The sequence below is a fragment of the Lethenteron reissneri genome, chromosome 34 (assembly GCF_015708825.2).
Source record: "Lethenteron reissneri isolate LAM-NWPU_2019-01 chromosome 34, ASM1570882v1, whole genome shotgun sequence".
Taxonomy (NCBI): domain Eukaryota; kingdom Metazoa; phylum Chordata; class Hyperoartia; order Petromyzontiformes; family Petromyzontidae; genus Lethenteron; species Lethenteron reissneri.
This window is the reverse complement of record NC_083812.1, coordinates 2,832,979-2,853,547: the sequence shown is the minus strand read 5'-3', so window position 1 is coordinate 2,853,547 and position 20,569 is coordinate 2,832,979. Positions and strand designations below refer to the sequence as shown.

The 20,569-nt window shown below is 47.6% G+C and overlaps 1 protein-coding gene across 1 annotated transcript; it reads right to left on the bottom strand.

Moving 5' to 3' along the window:
- Positions 1-1,258: 1,258 nt before the first annotated feature.
- LOC133350545 (neuromedin-K receptor-like) lies at positions 1,259-20,344 on the bottom strand. Its single transcript, XM_061564976.1, is given in 7 exon segments — positions 1,259-2,461; positions 3,158-3,321; positions 3,323-3,355; positions 4,060-4,210; positions 9,152-9,346; positions 18,255-18,752; positions 19,610-20,344. Coding segments are annotated over 6 exon segments (1,356 nt in total). The 5' UTR covers positions 18,731-18,752; positions 19,610-20,344; the 3' UTR covers positions 1,259-2,124.
- Between the last annotated feature and the right edge of the window lie 225 nt (positions 20,345-20,569).

Here is a 20,569-nt window from a genome sequence, read left to right as displayed (position 1 = left end):
GAGATGTTAACTACCTCGCCTGGTGTGCAGGAGGTCGTGGGTTGGATCCTGACCCCGACGCCCGCTGTATGTTTGGAGTTTTGCATGTCTCTCTCCCCGTGGTGGCGTGGATTTTTTTTCTCCGGGTCCTCCGGTTTTCCCTCCCCATTGAGAAACATGCGTTTAGAATTTTTGGCTCCTATAACGTTCCACACGATAAGTCATTACGTTGAGCTATCATTTGTGGCCAGGTCGCTTCTGAAAAAAAAACCGGTATAGCTCAGTAGGCCTTAATTTGTAAAATGAAAAGAGCTTAGTTTAGTTCTTAGTTGAAGATCCAGGATCAGCCACCCCACAAGGTCCAGGAGTGAATCCATTCGAGTTTGACGAGTTCAACAACAGTCCAGTCCACCGTCAGTCAGCCCATCCAATCACGGCAACGACACCAACCACGTCAAGCCCCACCCACGGCATTAGCAACCCCCCCACCACCCCACCGCTCTACTCCCATTGGTTCTGGTACACGTGGCAGCTCTTTGTCAATCCACTGATGGATGAGGGTCTACCCAGGCCGTGTTATGGGAATTGTTTGTGACTGCACGTCACAACGCTGGTCAGTGCGGGTTGGCAATAGCGAGGAGGAGCATAGATGTTGAAGCTTCCTTCCCCCGCACCCCCGATTAGCACGGTGGGCTATGTACGGTGCAAAAGAAGTTCAACATATTTCGATTTAAAGCTTTCGTGACTGCAGGGATTCATCTTCTTGGTTCTTTCGGTAAAGTCACGTAGACTGGAAATAATAACGTCGTGAGAATTATTTTATTATGTTTTATTTTTATTATTTTATTTTTTCCATTCTACGTGACTTTCCCGAAAGAACCAAGAAGAAGTTCAACATACATACGTGCAACGATGGAATTTGTTGCACATCCCTCTGCCAACAACGTTGCCCTGCAGCAGCAGCAGCAGCAACCTATGACACCTGTTATGCGCCGCGGTCGCATATCCTAGCACTATTCAGGCTCAGGCCTGCTTGTCTTGCTAGGTTTCATGAGATTGCGTGCATCCAAAGTCATTCATATAGTTTGTATTTCATTCTTTTTAGCAGGAAGGGCTCAATAAGCTGCGAGGCTCTATTTAAATTGACGTCCTGTGATGGTGCAGATGGTATATGATACATTTGGTCGGAGGGACTTGGTCAAAATGGGCTTTAACCTTGGTTAGAAAGAATACGTTTGTGATTATTCATTCAGGAGAAACAGACTTGAGCAACAACTGCAACGTTTGTTAAAGAACAGCCATTTTACTTGTAATAATTTCACAGATGCACAATTCTTGTAAGCTTTTGGCACGTAACATTTCTTTATATTACCCAAGATTTACACTACACTCATATCTAAAAGCAACGTTATCATAGAACCATCGATAATTTTATACACTCTGTGTAAACAAAAAAATCTTAAAGCTGTAAAATGGAACTATGTTCATCCCCGTACAGCGGCAACACTCAACATATGGTGTGTATTATGTTAGACGAGACGTTACGTGTTAACGCATGATATTGCAGCGACGGCCGCAATGTGTCTGTAACGTTGAATGCAATTGCCCAAAACCTGACACAAAAACTACACGCACATCGGAGCAACGAGCCTTCGCTCCGTCGTCGTTTTACTGTGCTACTTTACAGCGTTGGCATCGATGATCAATGGGGGGGGGGGGGGGGGGTCACAGGGCCAGAAGACTTTCCCGACGCTGCTCCCTTACAGATTCAGTGGTTAAGCTACGGCATTAGAACACCCCACGACTCCCTGTCAGTGCTCGTTCAATACACATTGCCACCCTCATTCATCGCCGCGAGTGAGCATCATCTGCCTTGTCAACTTACTAACCGGCCCAGTGCCGGGAACACTTCATTTTAGCCACACTTGTAGCTGGGTTTGTTCACGGCAATCAAGTGAGAACAGGCTTGGCACTGGTCTTTTTTGTGTGTGTGTGTGGGTATGCGTGCGTGCGTGCGTTCTGTCTGTCTGTATGTACGTCTGTCTCTATGCAAGTACGTCTGCCTGCTCGGTCGTTGGCGATTCCCGCTGATGTAAAACTACGAGCGCCACCACGAACCGACGGAACGAAGATCGGCCTGATCGATCACGCGAACTGGTTGGGGTGGCCGTTGGTCCCAGGTCCCGGGAGAGTCGGGCGCGTCCCCGACGGTCGATCTTCACGTTGAGCCTCGTGCGTCTGCTGCTGCTGCTGCTGCTCCTGCTGCTGCTTCGGCTGCTGTTGCTGCTGTTGCTGCTGCTGCTGCTGCAATTGCTGGGAGTCGAGCGAAGTGAGCACGCTCGTGTCGATGCGCGTCAGCGAGTACATCATGACGCTGTGTCGCGTGCGGCGCGACTTGGTGGAGTAGAGCTCTAAGGCCTCGTCGCTGGACACGCGCACGAGCGGGCACCAGCGGAAGGCGCGTTTGAAGCCCGTGCGAAACCTGGCCACAGAAGCGCACGTGGGGGGGGGGGGGGGGGGGGAGATGAGCCAGATGACAAGGCCCCCAGCGTGAGCGAGCGTTTGCCGCTCGTGTCTTTCATTGAATCATTCATGAACGGGAGGGCGGCATATTCACAAGTGAAGTGACCGTATGGCATTGACCACTCTCGCTAACCTGACCCTCTCTCACCTTGACCTGGGGTTAGAGTCAATTAGAATGCCACAGATTGGGGGTGGATCAAGTTTCCCTCTGGGAAATTCGATACATTTTCATAATTCAGGTTCACCGTTGACATTCAATAATTGATTCTCTTTTTAGTTTTGTGAATGGTATAGCGCCACTAGTGGTTGCAGGGGTCACATGAACCCATGACAATTATACATGATTTGATGCATATATCGTGTTAGGCACATTTGAATTGATAAATTATTTCACCCCTATTATGCAGGTCACCTGAATAGGCATCAGCGAATCTGAAATCTGTTTATAAACTACTTTATAATGCATATGCACTCGAAATATATTCCGTAGTGAGGGCTATCCTCATTTTTGGCCAGCGAATGCTTGTTCTGTGCATATTCCCCAATACATGTTCGTGCATTCACTGCGAAACCTTGCTCAACATAAAAAAAGGTAAATCGTCCTCAACTCATTTTAATCGGCCGTTTTTGTCGACTCTCCGCTTGCACCCCTCACCTGCTGTTGAGGCAACAGTAAATGATGGGGTTGTACATCGTGGAGCTCATGGCCAGCCAGAAGATGGCCAGGTACACCTGCTGGATGTACTTCCTGTGATAGATTCGATTGAGCGTGCGGCCCAGCAGGAAGTAGACGTGGTAGGGCATCCAGCACACGGCGAAACGTCACCACCACCACGATCATCATCTTCACCACCTGGGGGTCAGCAAATCAGCGCAACGTGCTCGGTCATTGGGTGATTTTTTTTTCTTTCCGCCATCACCTCCCCCCCCACCCCCATTCGGGTGAAAAATGGACCTGTCTGTGCCACCTCAATGTTCATTATTTTCCCCGCTAGATTGATGCTGCACGACGTAGGGATCGTGGGGGGGGGGGGGGGGATGGAAACGAGACGTTGAGTAATGAGCGGCTACTCCGCAGCCCTTCATGCTCAATGAAGCACAGAGTAATGAGTAGGGTGGTCCTGGCTAATCTACTGTAAAACATCGAGAGCAGATATGGCCGGAATGTCATGGAAACAATTCACGATTGCGTTATTAACATCGCGTTCAAAACATCATCATGGTTGCTCTTATGTGTGTCGTTCACTGCCAATATCCATTAAAGAAATCCATCATCATTGTCATCACCAGTCACCATCATCGTTAATTATCTGTTGATCAAAGGCCACCTTTGGAGCAGTGAATCGATCCGACGGCTATCAGTCAAGGATGTTCAAGGCGATAAAGAGGTCAATTTTTCCCAACCATCATTTGACGCGGAATTGTGGTGGCGTGTGTGTTTGTGCGTGTTAAATGGTGCTCGCTAACAGCACTTGCCCCAGCGGTCTGTTAAGGCCACACGGAGGACCTCTGTCTTTGCGAGCCGTGCATTTCGTGAGTGGCCTTTGCAACGCAGACCTTGCGCTTGGATCGCAGCTGCTCCCGAAAGTGTTCCGAGCTATCGCCAGGAATGGTCCCCCCCCAGAGCGTGACTCCCACTATCGTGTAGGTGACGGCCATCACCAGCAGAGGAAATACGTACACCAGGGTCATCACCACCAGCTGGTATCTGCGGGACACGGTGAGCAAGCGAGTCATCGGGCGTTAAACAGTTGTTTGGTTCAACGAGGAGGCATCCGGGTGGCTCAAAGAGTTTTTCTCCCCCCCGCCGCCGCACCTCTAATCAGCTTAGTTTAAATAGTTTTTAGTTGAAGGGCCAGCAGCAGCCAACCCTCCAAGGTACAGGAGTGAAGACATTCGAGTTTCACGTGTTCAACAACAGGACGGGATAACAAGTATAACCCGTAAAAACAAAGTTTTTCACTATAATTCCTTTATATGCGTGGCGGCTAGAGTCCTCTCGTCCTCTGGCTTGAGATGGCTGCCACCTATGGGTTAGATGATTGCATGGCACCATTAAGCAATTGGTAATTAAATATAATATTTTTGTACTAAAAAGTGTAACATTTTGGAATTTTTTTTCACGAACATTAATTGTTACGCACAACAAGTCTGTGTGGAAAATGTCAGCTCGATTGGATCACGGAAAGTGGGTTAAAAAACGACCGAAAGATTTGCACGGTCGTAAGCAAGCAAGCAAGCGCGCAAGTGAACTTAATTTAAAGGATTTAAAAAGAGCAGTCCAGTCCACCGTCAGTCAGCCCATTCAATCACGGCTACGACACCAACCCACGTCAACCGCCACCCACAGCATTAGCAGCCCCGCCACCACCCCACCGCTCTACTCCCATTGGTTCTGGTACACGTGGCAGCTCTTTGTCAATCCACTGATGGATGAGGGTCTCCCCAGGCCGTGTTGTGGGAATTGTTTGTGACTGCACGTCACAACGCTGGTCAGTGCGGGTTGGCAATAGCGAGGAGGAGCATAGACGTTGAAGCTTCCTTCCCCCGCGCCCACGATTAGCACGGTGGGCTATGTACGGTGCAAAAGAAGTTCAACTTATATTTCACTTCTAGATTTGAAGCTTTCGTGACTGCAATGATTCATACTCTTAGTTCTTTCGGTAAAGTCACGTAAGTAAAAAATGAAATTAAGATTAATAATGTTTCTATTTTTTTTTATTAATCTTAATTTCATTTTTTTTCCTACGTGACTTTACGGAAAGAAATAAGAGTATACATTTCACTTTCTTAGGTTTTTTTCGGTAAAGTCACGTAGGGAAAATAATAATAATAAAAATAAGTAATAAAAATTATAGAAAAAATAATCGAAAAAATTATCGAAATAAAATAATAAATCACGACGTTTCGGAGGCAACACAAGCTTCCGTCTTCAGGTGGAACCGTCACAGCACGATAGCGGTATCAAGATTGACTTGTGTTGTGACGGTTCCACCTGAAGACGGAAGCTTGTGTTGCCTCCGAAACGTCGTAATCTATTATTTTATTTCGATTATTTGTATTATTTTTTCGATTATTATTTTTTTACCTACGTGACTTTACCGAAAAAACCTAAGAGTATGAATCCTTGCAGTCACGAAAGCTTCAAATCTAGAATAAATACATTTCACTGTGGGTGTCATCGATGAAAAGCCACCGTGTGGGTCACGAACCCCGATATTCGAGTTTATGTTTTCACACACGATCGAGTCACAGCGTTGGTAGATCATGACTAAGAAAGACCATCGGTATTTTGGACAAATAAACATCAGAATCTTTATTTATTCTGTGGAAATCCGATGAGCCACGATGCTCTTTCTCACAGATGTCCAGCAAACATCACTATTTTTTTCAGAATTACGGTATCTATTAGACTACGAAAGTGTATGCTCATGACTGAACTTTAACATAGCGTGCACAAATTATTTAATTTATTTGAAAGATAAAATAATAAATTAAATATCATTATTTAATTTATTATTTGATCTTTATACGTGACTTTACCGAAAGAACCAAAGAGTAAATGTGTCGAGTTTTTATTTTTATTTTTTGTGCTCCACTGCCAAATCAGTATCATCAAATAATTTGTGTCACGTATAAAGATAAAATAAAAAATTAAATAATAATATTTTATTTATTATTTTATCTTTATACGTGACACAAATTATTTGTCACGTATAAAGATAAAATAAAAAATGTAATACTATTATTTATTTATTTAATCTTCATACGTGACTTTACCGAAAGAACCAAAGAGTTATTCATGCAGTCACGAAAGCTCCAAATTAAGACTCGACACGTTTGTTAATGACACGGCCTTAAACGGACACATTTTGTGGAATGTGACGAGTTGTTTAAATACACGGCAGCGTATGAACATAACGGTTCAGTGCCGAGTCAGTATCTGCGCAGATTAAATATGGTTGAAGTTCAGTAGAACTTCTCTTATCACTGCCGAAAGAAGAAGGTTAAACTTTCCGAATCAGATCTTCCAATCTAACCCGTAACCTCCGGGAAACATTCGCTAACATGAGACTCACAACATGCACGGTGTGTCTGGGTGGATGAGATTTAGCCGCAGGCTGCTTTGCTAAAACGAGACCTGCAAAGCACCTGAGGGGAGACGTTACATCGTTCACTGCGAATGAAAATGCAGAATGATTAATTCACAGTTTTGAACACGAGGTCGATGCTTCGACATTCGAAGGTATACAATCAATGGGTTAACACTTCACAGGACACAAACAACAACAACAACCAAAAAAAATGACAATTAACCAAAGACTGTACGCAAAAAAAAACATCACATTACATTTTTATTTGCTCATTGGCAAAATTCCAGCTCTGAGATGATTTAAAATTATTGATTTGAATATCAAGCGAGGAACATCGCTCTCATAGGCAGAGCGAGCGGGGGAAACGCTGGAGCAGAGTTCACTTGAAGGCATCTCAGGAGGTAGTTCTGTGAATGTCCTCTCCGTGGGCTGTTCTCTGACACAAAGGGTTGCGATGCTCTGCGAGAAATGAAGACTTCATCTCGTGACACGATGCTGAAAGCACAATGGGGGTTAAAATTGTGGGAAAATAATGTTAATGTTGGCTCAATAACAGCGTAGGTTTCCTTGTTAAAATTCAACCGCCTATTTGATTACGCACATATTTGCACCTCTGTGAACAGCATCTGATCAAACAGCCTCAATCTATCTTAGCGCCCACGGTGCCTTTTATGATACGTTCTTGTGGCTTAGCTGTTGAGCGAGCGAGCGGCTTGCAATGGGAAGGTTGCAAAGTTCAAATCACCGGTTTTGGGGTTGATTCAGCCCATCATCCCCACGGCGGGGTTGATACAATATGTACCACTTTGTCGGAGAATCCAAACAGCGGTCGTCCTCTGGAGAAGCTCCGTCCCTGTTGCAGGAATGTGGCATTTCCACAAATTGGATCAAGGGGCTGTAAATAAGAGATGTGGATGACATCAATGCTCATTGAAGCATAAATCACGTTGAGTGTTTCCTTTTTATGCGGGGCATCCAGGCCAGCGGAATCACCGAGAGCGGGGCCTGTCTCACGGCTGAATAGTAATTCAGAGTAGATTATGATACAAATTCATTAACCCGCTCTCTGCTCCCGTGACCAAGCTTGTGCGCCGCGCTTGATGAACACGCCATTAAAAGTGGTCGTTTGAAAAAGCACCGCTGTATGTGTGAATGTATGTTCTTCTTACGTAACGAGGCCAATTTCATGAACTCGTGGCAATTTGTTTTTATTTGGAAGGGTACCCACATGCACGACATACCATGAGCACCGCACTGCATGCAGCAGGCAACTTCATTGCAAATCATAACTGGTGATGGGGTCTTATATTCATGTCTATAGCGATATAAAGGGATGCTGTCGTGGTGTAGTTGTTAGCACATTCCATTTGCAATCCAGAGGTCGCTGGTTCGATTTGATCTACCTGTGCACCATTTGAAAACAACGGGCAACTTTCAATAGGGAAAACTTCTTTGATTTTTAAATCCCAAGTCAACCTCGCAGTATGAATGGGTCGTACACCGCGTCTGGCGGGTGGCCGGGCATGGGGGTTGGCCGTGGGGGCTGGCCGCGTATGGGGGTTGGCTGTGTATGCGGACAGGGAATTGCAAACTGCTGCTGACAGTGGCGTGTCTGATTCTCTGACACCCACCCATTAGGGATTTATAAGGTGCTGTGACCCTTCCCCACTCCTCCCTCCCCTCCGCCCTGCCTCTCCTCACTCTCTCTCTCTCACACCCCTCCTCGCGCACCGACTCTCTCACCATCCCCTCCGCCCGCAAACCCTCACGACCCCCTCTCAAAGCCAGCGCGCTTATTCCCATTTCGAAGCCCTTCCTTCGATTGCGACACCTCTCCGTCTCTTGAGTACGGGGAGCTCACCACCCGGTCCTTCCCACTTCATGATTGCCAATCGACGGAACCGTGTACCGCAGTAGAAGCTGGATCTAAGGACAACTTGTACGCGTCGCCGGATTAGCGCAGAGGCTTTCGAGGCTACGGGCCAGGGGACTCTGATTTTGAGGGTCCCCCCGCCCCCCCCCAAAAAATAAACTACTTTGTAATAGATGAAATGCAATGCTGGTGCGTTATCAGTATTGCATTTGGACGTGGAGTCAGAGTACCCATTTGCTTCGGTGGGCATGCAAGGTGTGCCACCGTGCCTGTGTGCTGGTCAGCTGGTTTGTGAAAGCTGTGAAATGTACGTACGTGTTGAACTTACGTGTGTTGAACTTATTTCGCACTGTACGTAGCCAACCGTGCTAATCGGAGGTGCAGGGTGAATGACAACAGACTAAACACAAAAATAAGATCGAAAGAAATGAGTTTTCAATCTACATCTGAAAGTGCATATCCGCAGTGGCTTCCCTAATATCGGAAAGAAGAGCGTTCCAGACGGCCGCAGAAGCACATCTGAAAGCGCAAGACGCACATGGCCCTCTTTGTTCGATGGCCAGCCAAAAGCCGCCGCTGCGAGGATGACCGCGGAACGTGGTCATCCTCACATCACCCCGACCGCGGAACGTGGGGGCTGCCCCCCAGTAGCGCTCGCGCGAGATGAAACGGGGCGACTCACATGAACTGGCTGTCGCCGCCCATCTTCCCGGGCCAGTCCACGAGGCAGACGAAACGGCCGAACCTCTGCTCGACGCGCGAGTAGATGGATAGCGGCAGGGAGAGGCACATGGCAAGAGCCCAGATGCCGGCCATCACCAAGCGGGTGCTCTGCGCCGTCATGCGTGGCTTGAGCGGGTGTCTGATCGCCATGTACCTTCACACGCAACACGCCGGGGTTCAACGGGGGTCACGCGGCACACAGAGGAGGCGATGATGCGTGCGAGTGTGGAAGAGGGGCATTGTGGCCCATGTGATGCCCCCAACCCCGTGATTGCAATCATCATAATCATCGTCAGTTATAATGTATTACTTTATATTGTGGCTCACTCAAGTTTTAAACAAATCTGGCTACTGTAGGGTAAAACACAAGTGTAAACAACGAGCACAATTGCACAGAGTACTGCACATGAACTTCACTTTCAATGATTGATGTGTGAGTCTGTGGGTCTCTGTGTGAGTCTATGGGTCTGTGTCAGCCTTTGGGTCTCTGTGTGAGTCTTTGGGTCTGTGTGAGTCTATGGGTCTGTGTGAGTATTTGGGTCTGTGTGAGTCTATGGGTCTGTGTGAGTAGATGGGTCTCTGTATGTGTATATGGGTCTGTGTGTGTGTATGGGTCTCTGTATGAGTCAATGGGTTTCTGTGTGAGGCTATAGCTCTGGTGTGAATTTATAAGGCAGTAGCACACATGAACTTTAATCATATAACGTTCAACTCGTGTAGAGTGCCATCATTGTTTGCTTTGGTGATATACTAAGTCAAATCTTGACTTAAAGCTTTCGTGACTGCAGGGATTCATATTATTTGGGTCTTTCGGTAAAGTCACATAGATAGGTTCAAAGAAAAGAACAAAAAACTACGATCGAAACGTCGTAGTTCAAGAAGAGATGACGAACGTTTGTGTTGCGATCGAAACGTCGTGGTTTTTGTTATTTTATTTGAACCTATCTACGTGTCTTTACCGAAAGACCCAAATAAAATAGATATACTAAGTTGTGCGGAAACTTTGGATATGTCTGTGAATATTCTGTACGACATCGCGTCTAATTTCAGGGTTTAAATTTTTACTTTGCTGCTTATATTGTATTTGTAACTTCGTTTGAAATTCTTAATTAGCATATTAGAGAAAGGCTTGATTGTCTTATAAGGGTGACATTATTTCACGAGTGTGCAATCATATTGCCTCGGGCCATACTTCAGAACATGAAACATTAAGCAAACCAGTGCGGAGAGATGCATGCCGGGAATTACACTCAGAGGCAGAAAGAAGAACGCACGGATCGGTGAACGAATGGAAATTAGAGACATCGTGTTGCATGTTAAGCAAGTGGACAAGGGCAGGACACATTGCAACATGGGATGATGGCCGATGGATGAAGCTGGAAATAGCAATGTCATCCACAATGGGGAACGACCACCATGGGAATGGAGCGTAGGAGGTAATCTAAACTAAACAAATCTTTTCTAATTGTTCATGTTACCAGGTGAGGCCCACTGAGCTATATGGATCTTTATGAGACGTGACCTGGCCACAAATAATAGCTCAATAAAGTGGCTTATAACTGTGGAATCGTTTTTAGCAGCCAAATACTCTGAACAGTTGTTTCTAAATGTGGACGAAAAAACCCGAGGACCCGGGGAAAAATCCACCAGACCACGTGGAGAGAGAGACATGCAAACTCCAAATATACAGCAGGCGTCAGCGTCTGGATTGAAGCCACGACGTCTTGTATACCAGGCGAGGGAGTTAACATTCCGCCACAGCGGCGCTCCAGGGATGTGCAGGAACGAGATAGAATTGTGACATCGTATGACCATGATGGAGGCCTTCATCCAGTGGTGGATAGAACATGTCTGATTATAATTTGCTGTGCCTGCTTTGTTCACGTTTCCATTGGTTTCCCAGGGTTCACTTGCCAAGCATACTGAAAGTCTCAACGGTCACTCACCCCGTTTAAATAATCACTTTATCTAAATTCTATGTACTCTGAATTAAAATTAAGTGTGATTACTGAAAGTACTATCTCATTTAAATATATATTGCCATCACTGCCCTCCCCTGTTGCTTCACCAGTTGTAGTTTTACATATTTTATCATTTTAGATTGTAAGACAAATTGTTGTGCGAGGCGTTTTATACATGTACATATAAGCTTGTGTGATTGTTGTCATTACATAATTTGCATTGTGTACATCGGATATAACGAGTCGAGGGTCCATTGCGGTCAGTAATATATTTTACAAGGCACACAGACATGCGTTGGGATTGTTACACCGTGTGTTATGTTAAAACGTGGTTATACGCATTGCTTAATTTAAACTGGAGCTGTCCAGTGCTGAGCTCCAGAAAATATTTCTCCCCCGACTTGCGTGGACTTGTATGTATGTTCAACTTCCTTCGCACCATACGTAGTCAACCACGCTAATCGGAGGCTATGATTTGTGTGTGTGGGGGCCCCAGAAAATATTCCATAAAGGAGTAAACCCTGGTCACGTTGGTAACCACACACACACACAACGATAAACGTTTATTTCTCACTTGTGGCTGAATGAAAAAAAGGTCAAAAAGCAATTGAGATGCTTGGATCCAGCTTATGCAGCCAACTGCTGACGTTTGTGGATGCCGCGTGGAGCTCCTCCGTTCCTCCGTTGAGCAATGTTGTGCTGCGGTGGTTGACGATAAGGCCCATGGTTTGTGGCGTGGAGCCATAATTGCAACCGTGGGGGGGGGGGGGGGTTCTCTTTAATTCCCTCATTGTGCATGAGATTGGCACAGCACCCGTGTGATGTCCTTGTGCGGTTGAGTGTGGTCCAGAGTTTTCTGGACAGACGGAAGCCGGGGGGTGGAGGGGGGGGGTCCAAGACGATGTGTCTGTTGCAGACGCCTCGTTTTCGTTCATTCTGATCGCCAGGGTTCACTCCCACAGGGTCGAGCCTGCTGCCAGTTTCGAGAGCCTCCGCTTGAGACCGAAATAAAATAAAATATATTTCGTGGATTTTTTAGATGGGCCCTCTCTGTGGGTTCTGCGGCTCGTCACCCATCGGCAGCTGGGGCTTCATAAAATGCTGAGCCGGTGGTGTTAAGCGACCTCTAACATTCACACGGCACACTGCAGTGAGTTTAAGTGGTAACAAGAAGTGAAACGTGAATGCACTCGGTGTTAAGGGGAGCGCATCGGTAGGTTGCGCTTCCAGTCACGTGTGGCTTCAGTGTGTGAGCGACAAGGCGCGTGCAGAGGTTTTCAACCGTTTGGACCCGAACGCATTTCTCCAATTAAATCGCCTGGGGGGTATTGACGGTGCAGGGCGACATTGACCGTTTAAAGGGGGGGGGGGTAATCTTGTTCCTACAGTTATGGATACCCCACGAAAATAACGTGGAGGAATTACAGAGAATACAGCATTTCATTTCAAAGCCGATACACATAGCCCACTGGAATCGCATGACACTTATTAAATAATTGAACGCCCTCCTCTGTAAGGCACCGAGCCATCGCTTCACAATATTTAATCACCTGTTGAGAACACAGTAAGAGGGTCATTAACTATTTAGTAGGGTAAATAAAAGCATTTAGCTGTATATGGAACCAGGCAAATGCATCGTTTAGCTTAATGGGTACAAGGAAATATAAGCATTGTATGTCTCCACGTAAAATACAACATATTGTGTTGAGTCTATCGACATATTGGCTTTCCAGACCAAAGCGATCAAGCAGAATGTGTTTTAGAAAGCAAACGCGGCGCTGGTTTTGACTGTATGGGTCTCACCAGCAGTCAGGCCTGGTAAACAAATGTTGCTAGATTACCAGATGTATTTAGCAAGAGTACACCATATAAAGTATAAGACCCCATTCCATGCAACGAGAATAGAATGTTCGCTTATATTTGATTTAGCCTTATCTTTCGGTATATTCGGAGTTTTGCTACAAAGCTCGGATCAAGGATATAAGGTTCAGACAGCTGCTTAACACTTAACATTGCGATTCAGGAAAGCCACCACTTCTCTTATGCGGTTCTGTCTCACTGCCCCCAACTTTTCTGTATGTTTAAAAAGAAAACCTGCAACTTGGTATGTGAGATGAAATGGTCATTCAACAAATAATTCTCACCAGAACAGGAACGTTTTAAGGTGACTGGCTGGCCTGTAAACGAAAGCTGCGCTTAAATAGTACTAACGCAATTATACACTCAACTATGTCGATACATCAGACTTCACATTGGCAAGATTCCAAAACCGGGCTCGCTAGAACGACATTCTGTAATCTGTGACTCATCCAAGATGCACCACCCAATGGGATGTTAATCACACCATGGGTCACTCCAGTAATGCCATTACATGGGTGCCCTATTTGTGCAGTCCTTTTAATTCACTCGCTATTACCTAAACCTTTAAAGATGAAAATGTCCATGTCAGTTAGCCACTTATATTATGCTCTATTCACGGACATTATTTTGATCCATGTTCAATGACATCACTGAATGACAGTGGTATTTGATGAGAGGCAGTGATCAGAGAGGCAGGGATATGCTTTATTATGTAATTGCTGTAGCTGCTGCCGTATTTTTTTAAATATAAAAGAGAGAGAAGGCTATGCGAGCAAGGTGTGCGAGCCTACAGTGGTAACTGCTTAATCTCTGTATTACATCGCGTTGTTCCTTGCACCCGATTTAATAACAGTAATTTGCGGTCTCTGTTAATCCGCTGCCAGATGAAGGCCTGCCTAACTCTAACTGCTGTATCAAGGCATCGTCCTATGTTGTGTTGGTCATGAGGTTTTGTTTATAACCATACTTCACCGCACTGTTCAATTCGGGTTGGTGAAGGGGGGGGTGGAGATTCAGGACTGGTTCAGGTATCACTCCCCCACTGATACTAGCTATTGCTGGGAGCCGAACTCAGGTTTAACAGCGCAGTTGGCTAACCACTGCACCACTGCTCCACCTTTACCACGCTGGTGAGTGTGGGTCATGTTCTCCAAAATCTACTGATGGGGCCAGATATGTTTTAAGCTTCATGATGAATGTTTTTTTTCCGGTCAGAATGTTTTTCTCTGGGTGAAAAAATAGGAGAGTTGTTCGACTCATCACCAACGATGGGGGCGATTTGCCGAGGTGGTGTGACGCGTGTCTGATATTTCTTCGGGACATCGAAAGTGGCACTTTCAAGTGCTGACCGCGATCACGTATCCGATGGGGCAATCGTAGAAATATCGACACGGACGTTTGATTCACGCCGGAAGAAGCCGGCGAGCTGAGAACCTCTTGTTCAGGAGGCGTCCAGCCAAAAACTCAAGCGGTCGGAAATGGCGGAACATTACAGAGGAATTCATGTTCTTGGTTATTTCGGTAAAGTCACGTAGAAAATAAATAAAAAAGAAAAAAAGAAAACAATAAAATTCTCACGACGTTTCGATTGCAACACAAGCAATCATCATCAGGTGTGAAAACCACAGCAAGAAAATGTTCTTGTCGTGAGAAATTAATTGTTTTATTTTTATTATTTTATTATTTCCCTTCTAAGTGACTTTACCGAAAGAACCAAGAATATGAATATCTGCAGTCATTAAAGATTTCAATGGAAAAATTACAGAGGAAGTTAAATAGGTAGATACAAATGTTACTGGTTGCAGAGCGGAGGGAAAAAACCCACGAGCATTTAAGCTTTCAATTCATTAAGCAACCAAGAACGGTCACGCATTAACATGGATTCTATAATATTGTACTTTTCAACGTGCGTTTATTCTCAAAAGTATTGAGATAATTTAGATTATTTCGTTGCTACAAATGTCCAAATGATGGGGCCACTTTCATGAGCTGTCATTCGTGGCCAGGTCGCTTCTGAAAAACAAGTTACTACCTCGGTGGGCTTTGCCTGGTAGGATTGGGATGGTTTAGTTTCATTTGTATGTGTTTTTGATTATTTGTTTACCTTTCTTGCAGATGCACTACTATCGTGTTTTGTCTTCTTTGTTGTTGTGACGTTCTTATCCGCCCCTGAAAAGAGCTTCATAGCTCATCGGATTCCCCCAGAATAAATAAATATTCTGATTCTGATTTATCAGCGGCAGGGACACTGCGCCTGCATATTTGCAAGTATTCCTTTTTGTGCTTTATACTAAAGTTAAATATATATTTGTTATTATTGGACCACCCTTATCAGCGTTATCGTGACCGCGTGTTATAGACGAACACAGCGAATTGCGTCGATGCTTCCCAACCTTAGTTTGAAGGGATGTTTTTGTTGATATGTTTAAAACGACGACCTCGCAGAATCAGTCGCAGTTAATGCGGAAGGTCTCGAGACCTCTGTACACGAAACCCACGCCTGCCGGCTTCTGCCATGACCAATCTAAAACGTTCGTGGATTGACCCAATATTGGCTGAGCTACGTAAAAAAAAGGTGGTCCGTAAATCATTTATTGCAGCGCGCGGTGGTTCGCTGCTGCGAAAAACCATCGAGTCGAGCCCAGTTTCCTCCTGTTTATGTTGACCGGCCACGCTGATATTAATCCTCATCCAAACCACAGCCTTTAGCGAGCCCATCAACCACTGGAGCAAATTCCTGTTTCTGGAAATACGCCTGGGGAGTCACCTCCGTGGAATAAGTTGGGTGGGGAATGTCGGAATGGGAGGACGTGGGGAGGAGGGGGTTCCATTACTCAGTAAGTCCAATGTGATTTATTATATCGATGGTTCGTATGATGGATAGCCAGAGTCAGTGTTAAAGTGAATCGGATTACGTCTTATTCTCTAAAGGTATAAGCCGGGGATGCTTCTGCTCAAACAACACCGCACCTCGTCAGTGAACAATTCGTCAAAAAAGATGAAATGTGACGAGGATAAATCGGAGTTTCGGAGCCACGAGGATGAACTCTCTGGCGAAATGACGAACAGGAATTCATGGCCCGTGTTATTACGAACAAGCAACATCCACTGCAATGTCACCGCCATTTGCCGATGTCAGACCCCGGGTGTTCTTGGTGAACCGGGATGACTGCCAGATGCGCACCCCCGCCCTGTGGCATCTCGCTGCGCTGTATCACGCTCACAAACCGCAGGTTGTTCGTCGTTGCGCTTGTGGTGGCAGTCGGCTGCCGTACGTTTCGCTAGGCACTCGGGGAGGGGGGGGGGGTGGAAACTTGCGTGAGTTTGGTCGCAAAATACCGAGAGTACCTTTTTTTTCTCTTTCAAAAGTGTCAGCAAGCGGAGCACAAACTGTCGGCATCCGTTTGGACCCATCGCTTGGAAGTACGTACGATTCTGAGCGGTTCAACAAAAAAAAAACGGTCCTGCTCCCCGTTACGAAAGGACACGCCACCTGCTATCATAATTATCCTAGTTATCGCCATTGTTCCTCCATCCCCTTTGGTCGCATGCCGAGCGCGAGTGCCGAGCTCCCATCGAGCTGCACGTGAGTAATTTGTGTGTTTGTTTCTACGCGTGCCCTGTGCGTGCTGGATGCGCTGCGAGCGAGAGAACGTGTGCGTCAGCTCGGCGTACGCGTGTTGCGAGTGCGCGTTGCAGTTTCAGCGAGTCGGTTTCCAACGGAGTTAAAGCACGTTCGTCTTAAACGGCGGTGGCGTTGCTGATGTGTAGAAACATTTAAGCACAAAAATTGTCGGTGGGAAGAAAAAAAAATGCGACTTGGGCGTGTGAACGGTGAATTCGACACGTGCGTGTGCGGGTTCTTGGTGGGTGCGTATGTGTGTGTGTGGGTGCGGATGTGTGTGTGTGGGTGTTTGGTGGGTGCGCGTGTGGGTGGGTGCATGTGGGGTGTTGGGTGTGTGCGTGTGTTTGGTAGGTGTGTGTGTGTGTTGAGTGGGTGAGTGTGTGGGTGGGTGCATTGTTAACGCGTGGTTTTATGATACCTTCAAGTGAGTAAAACGAGGTCGATTTTTTCGCGTTTTCAAATTTCGATTGAAACAGCGTGGGGCGACACTGTCGCACTGGTGGGTCAATACGGTACAATGAATAGTGGTGGGATGCGCGGGTGTGTGTGTAAGTGTGTGTGAGTGTGTGTATGAGTGTGTGTGGGGGAGCGGTAGTGTAGTGGTTAGCGCGCTGCGTTATGCACCTGGCGACCCGGGTTCGATTCCCGCTCACGGCCATCACCGGTGACGATTATCTGAACCGGTCCTGGGCCTCCCCTAGGTCGACTCAGCCTCAAATTGAGTACCTGGTGCGATGTGTAAACATTGTCGCTAGGGAGACAAAGGCGGCCGGGCGTTGTGTTGGCCACCCACCCCCTCGTGTGCAGTGTCGGCCTTTATAAATGCTCGCTAACAGCACTTGCCCCTACAGTCTGTTACAGGCTACACGGGGATCTTAGTCCACTCGTAGGGAGCGGTGGTGTAGTGGTTAGCGCGCTAAGCTACGAACCCGGTGACCAGAATTCGATTCCCGCTCACGGCCATCACCGGTGACGATTATCTCAACCGGTCCTTGGCCTCCCTAGGTCGACTCAGCCTCAAATGAGTACCTGGTGCAGTATGCAAATATCTCCACCAGGAAGACAAAGGCGGCCGGGGCGTGATTACTGGCCACCCACCCCCTCGCGTGCCGTGCCGGTCTTTTATAGGTTCTCGCTAACAGCACTTGCCCCAACGGTATGTGAAGGCCATACGGGCTATCTTTGTCTTTAGTACACGCGTGTGTGTTGCGTGCTGTTAACGAGCACCTTTGGAGGCCGGCGACGTTCACACATCATCGACAGCTACTCATTTGAGGCTGAGTCGACCTACGGGAGGCCCGCGACAGGTTCAGATAAACGTGAATCGATCTCGCTGAATGAACACATGGTGCGCGTGCTTGTTGTGTATGTAAGTGTGCGTACCTGAGTGAGTCTGTCTGTATGTCTTGTGTACGCACGTGTGTGTGTGCTCACGTGCGTGCGCGTGTAGAGTGCGTGCGTACGTGCCTATGCATGCGCGCGTGCACGCGGGGTGTTCTCAAAACAACACTTGCCCCGGACAGACTTGCGTAGGCTTTGCGCGCATTGGCGTTATGCATGCGCGTGGCAAGGATGACATCTCCACCATCAACCCCCCGACATCACGCGCGCGTTACCTGTCCACCGCTATGGCCGTCATAGAGTAGATGCTGGCGAACACCGCGGCCACGGGGATGAAGTTCTGGAAGCGGCAGTAGGCGCCACCGAAATACCAGTCGTTGTGCACCGCGTACACGAAGTTGATGCTCGTGTTGAGCGCGGCCATGGCCGAGTCGGCCACCGCCAGGTTCACCAAGAAGTAGTTGGTGACGGTGCGCATGCGACGATGGGCCACCACGATCCAGATGACCACCATGTTGCCGAAAAAGGCCACGGCTACGATGCCACCGTAGGCCACGGACCACAGCGCGACCTGCCACGGGCGCTGCGCGAATCGATTGGTGGCCCCGCCGGCGCTCGCGTTGACGAGAGGCGACGACGTCGAGGTCGGGTCGTGTGACCAGCTCGACGCGTTCGCCGAGTCGGCGGAGTCCCACGTGGCGTTCGGTTGAGATGCCAAACCCAGAGCGGTGGACGCCACGAGGAGTTCCATGGTTTCTCCACTGCTGGACCTCCTACAAGCAGCGAACGTTTTCTGTCAATCGGCTGAAGAGTCACACTCAACGGGCAAGGGGGTGACGAGGTTGACGCGGGGGTTGTGCTGTGAAGCGCTTAGAAGTTTGTAAAGCGGTTAGAACTTTAGACAGATCCTTGCACTCCGCTCCCCTACGAAGTGAAACCAATCATCAATCCTCTCGGCCGGAATTTTTTTTGGACGATGCCCAAATTCGATTTTTTTAAATTTGGAATTTGAAAAAAGATATTGTTATACTCGTGGACTCGACTACTGAATATGCGTGCCAAATGTTTACATCTCTCGCCGAACACCAAGAGAATTGATTTCAGTCGCTCACTATCGCGGAATAAGGAAAATTATCCGAGCAAAACCTACCGCCGGGCGTGCGACTCCAAACTTGAAATGCGTCTCTCAACACACGGGTAGGAAGGTGGCTTTTTGAAAAATACGGCCGTGCCGAGATGGATGCGTGTGATTAAGTGCAGCGGACACACGGGTGTCGCCACGCATGTTTAAGCGCGCAACGGCGGGCGGTTATCATCGCCGACATGAACACTGCCGAAAACGAGTCTACTACTCTCTAATTATGCAGTATAGGTCCCACACCAATTATTGTTTTTGCGCGCGTCTGTGTAATCGATGCAGGATGTTAACTTAAACGCGAGACGGTGGTGTGTTTAAACAAGCGTGTCACGTTGCCAAGTTGTGTTGTCCGAAGTGCGATGGCAAGCGATATGGATGATTGCGCGCTGGCTGCGTGGACAGCTTCGAGGTGGGCGGAGCAGTCTGGCAAGGTAAATGTTTGTTGATGATTGGTGTTGATCCTGCCGCCGCTGCTGCTGATATAGTTCGTACCAGATTCGGGAATACGAGCCGGATTGTCTTGAAGTAGTCACCGATCCCCAGCTCGACGCAACACGAGTACCGCTCGCTCAGCGCTAAATGCCGTCGTGATCAACGCACCAAACACAGACAGACAAAGACAACCTACCCCCTGTAGTCTTTACTCGGCTGTTGCGGCAAGTGCTGTTACCTATGAAGGTGAGCACGGCGCACGAGGTGTGAGGTGTAGCCAGAACCACACCCGACCGCCTTTGTCTCCCCAGTGCTAACGTTTATACATTCGGCACTGAGTACTCATTCACGGCCGAGTCGATCTAAGAGACGCCCAGGACTTGTTCAGAAATCGCTCAACGCTGACGTTTTTCGCGGCCTGGAATCGGAACTCAGATCGTCGGGTTGGAAGCGCTGTGCAATAACCACGGCGCCAGTCGCTGCACCCCTCTCACGCACGGCACTCGCAATACGCATTTAGCTTCGGAACTCCTGCCCGCACTTAACAACACTAATCTCTCAACAATAACGCAGCCGGCTGGCTAACTCGCCAGCAACAACGCACCCTGCTCAAACACGTAGCGAACGGATTAGTTGCTGTTGCTGCTGCTGCTGCTCATATAACTGTCTGCTGCTTTGCTGCTGCTGCTGCTGTTGATGCTGCTTGCTGCTGCTGCTGCCCTTTGAAATAGCAGCAGAGACAGAAGAAGTGGCTCTTTGCTGTAGGCGGCAGCAGCGGCGACCGTGGCGCCTTGGAAGCCGCGCGCGGGGAGGTGGAGAAAGGGGGCCGAGACCCGCGCTTTATGCTGCGCGCTCGGTGACGCCACCCCGCGTCACCGCCAAACACGTCTCGTTCTACACCACCACCCACCCCACCCCCCCAAACAAAAAAAATAAAACCCTTTTAACATTTTATTTTTTTGCTCATAAATCTAACGCATCCAAGGGCCACTGCCAGAGTGAGTGAGGGTTGTGTGCCGA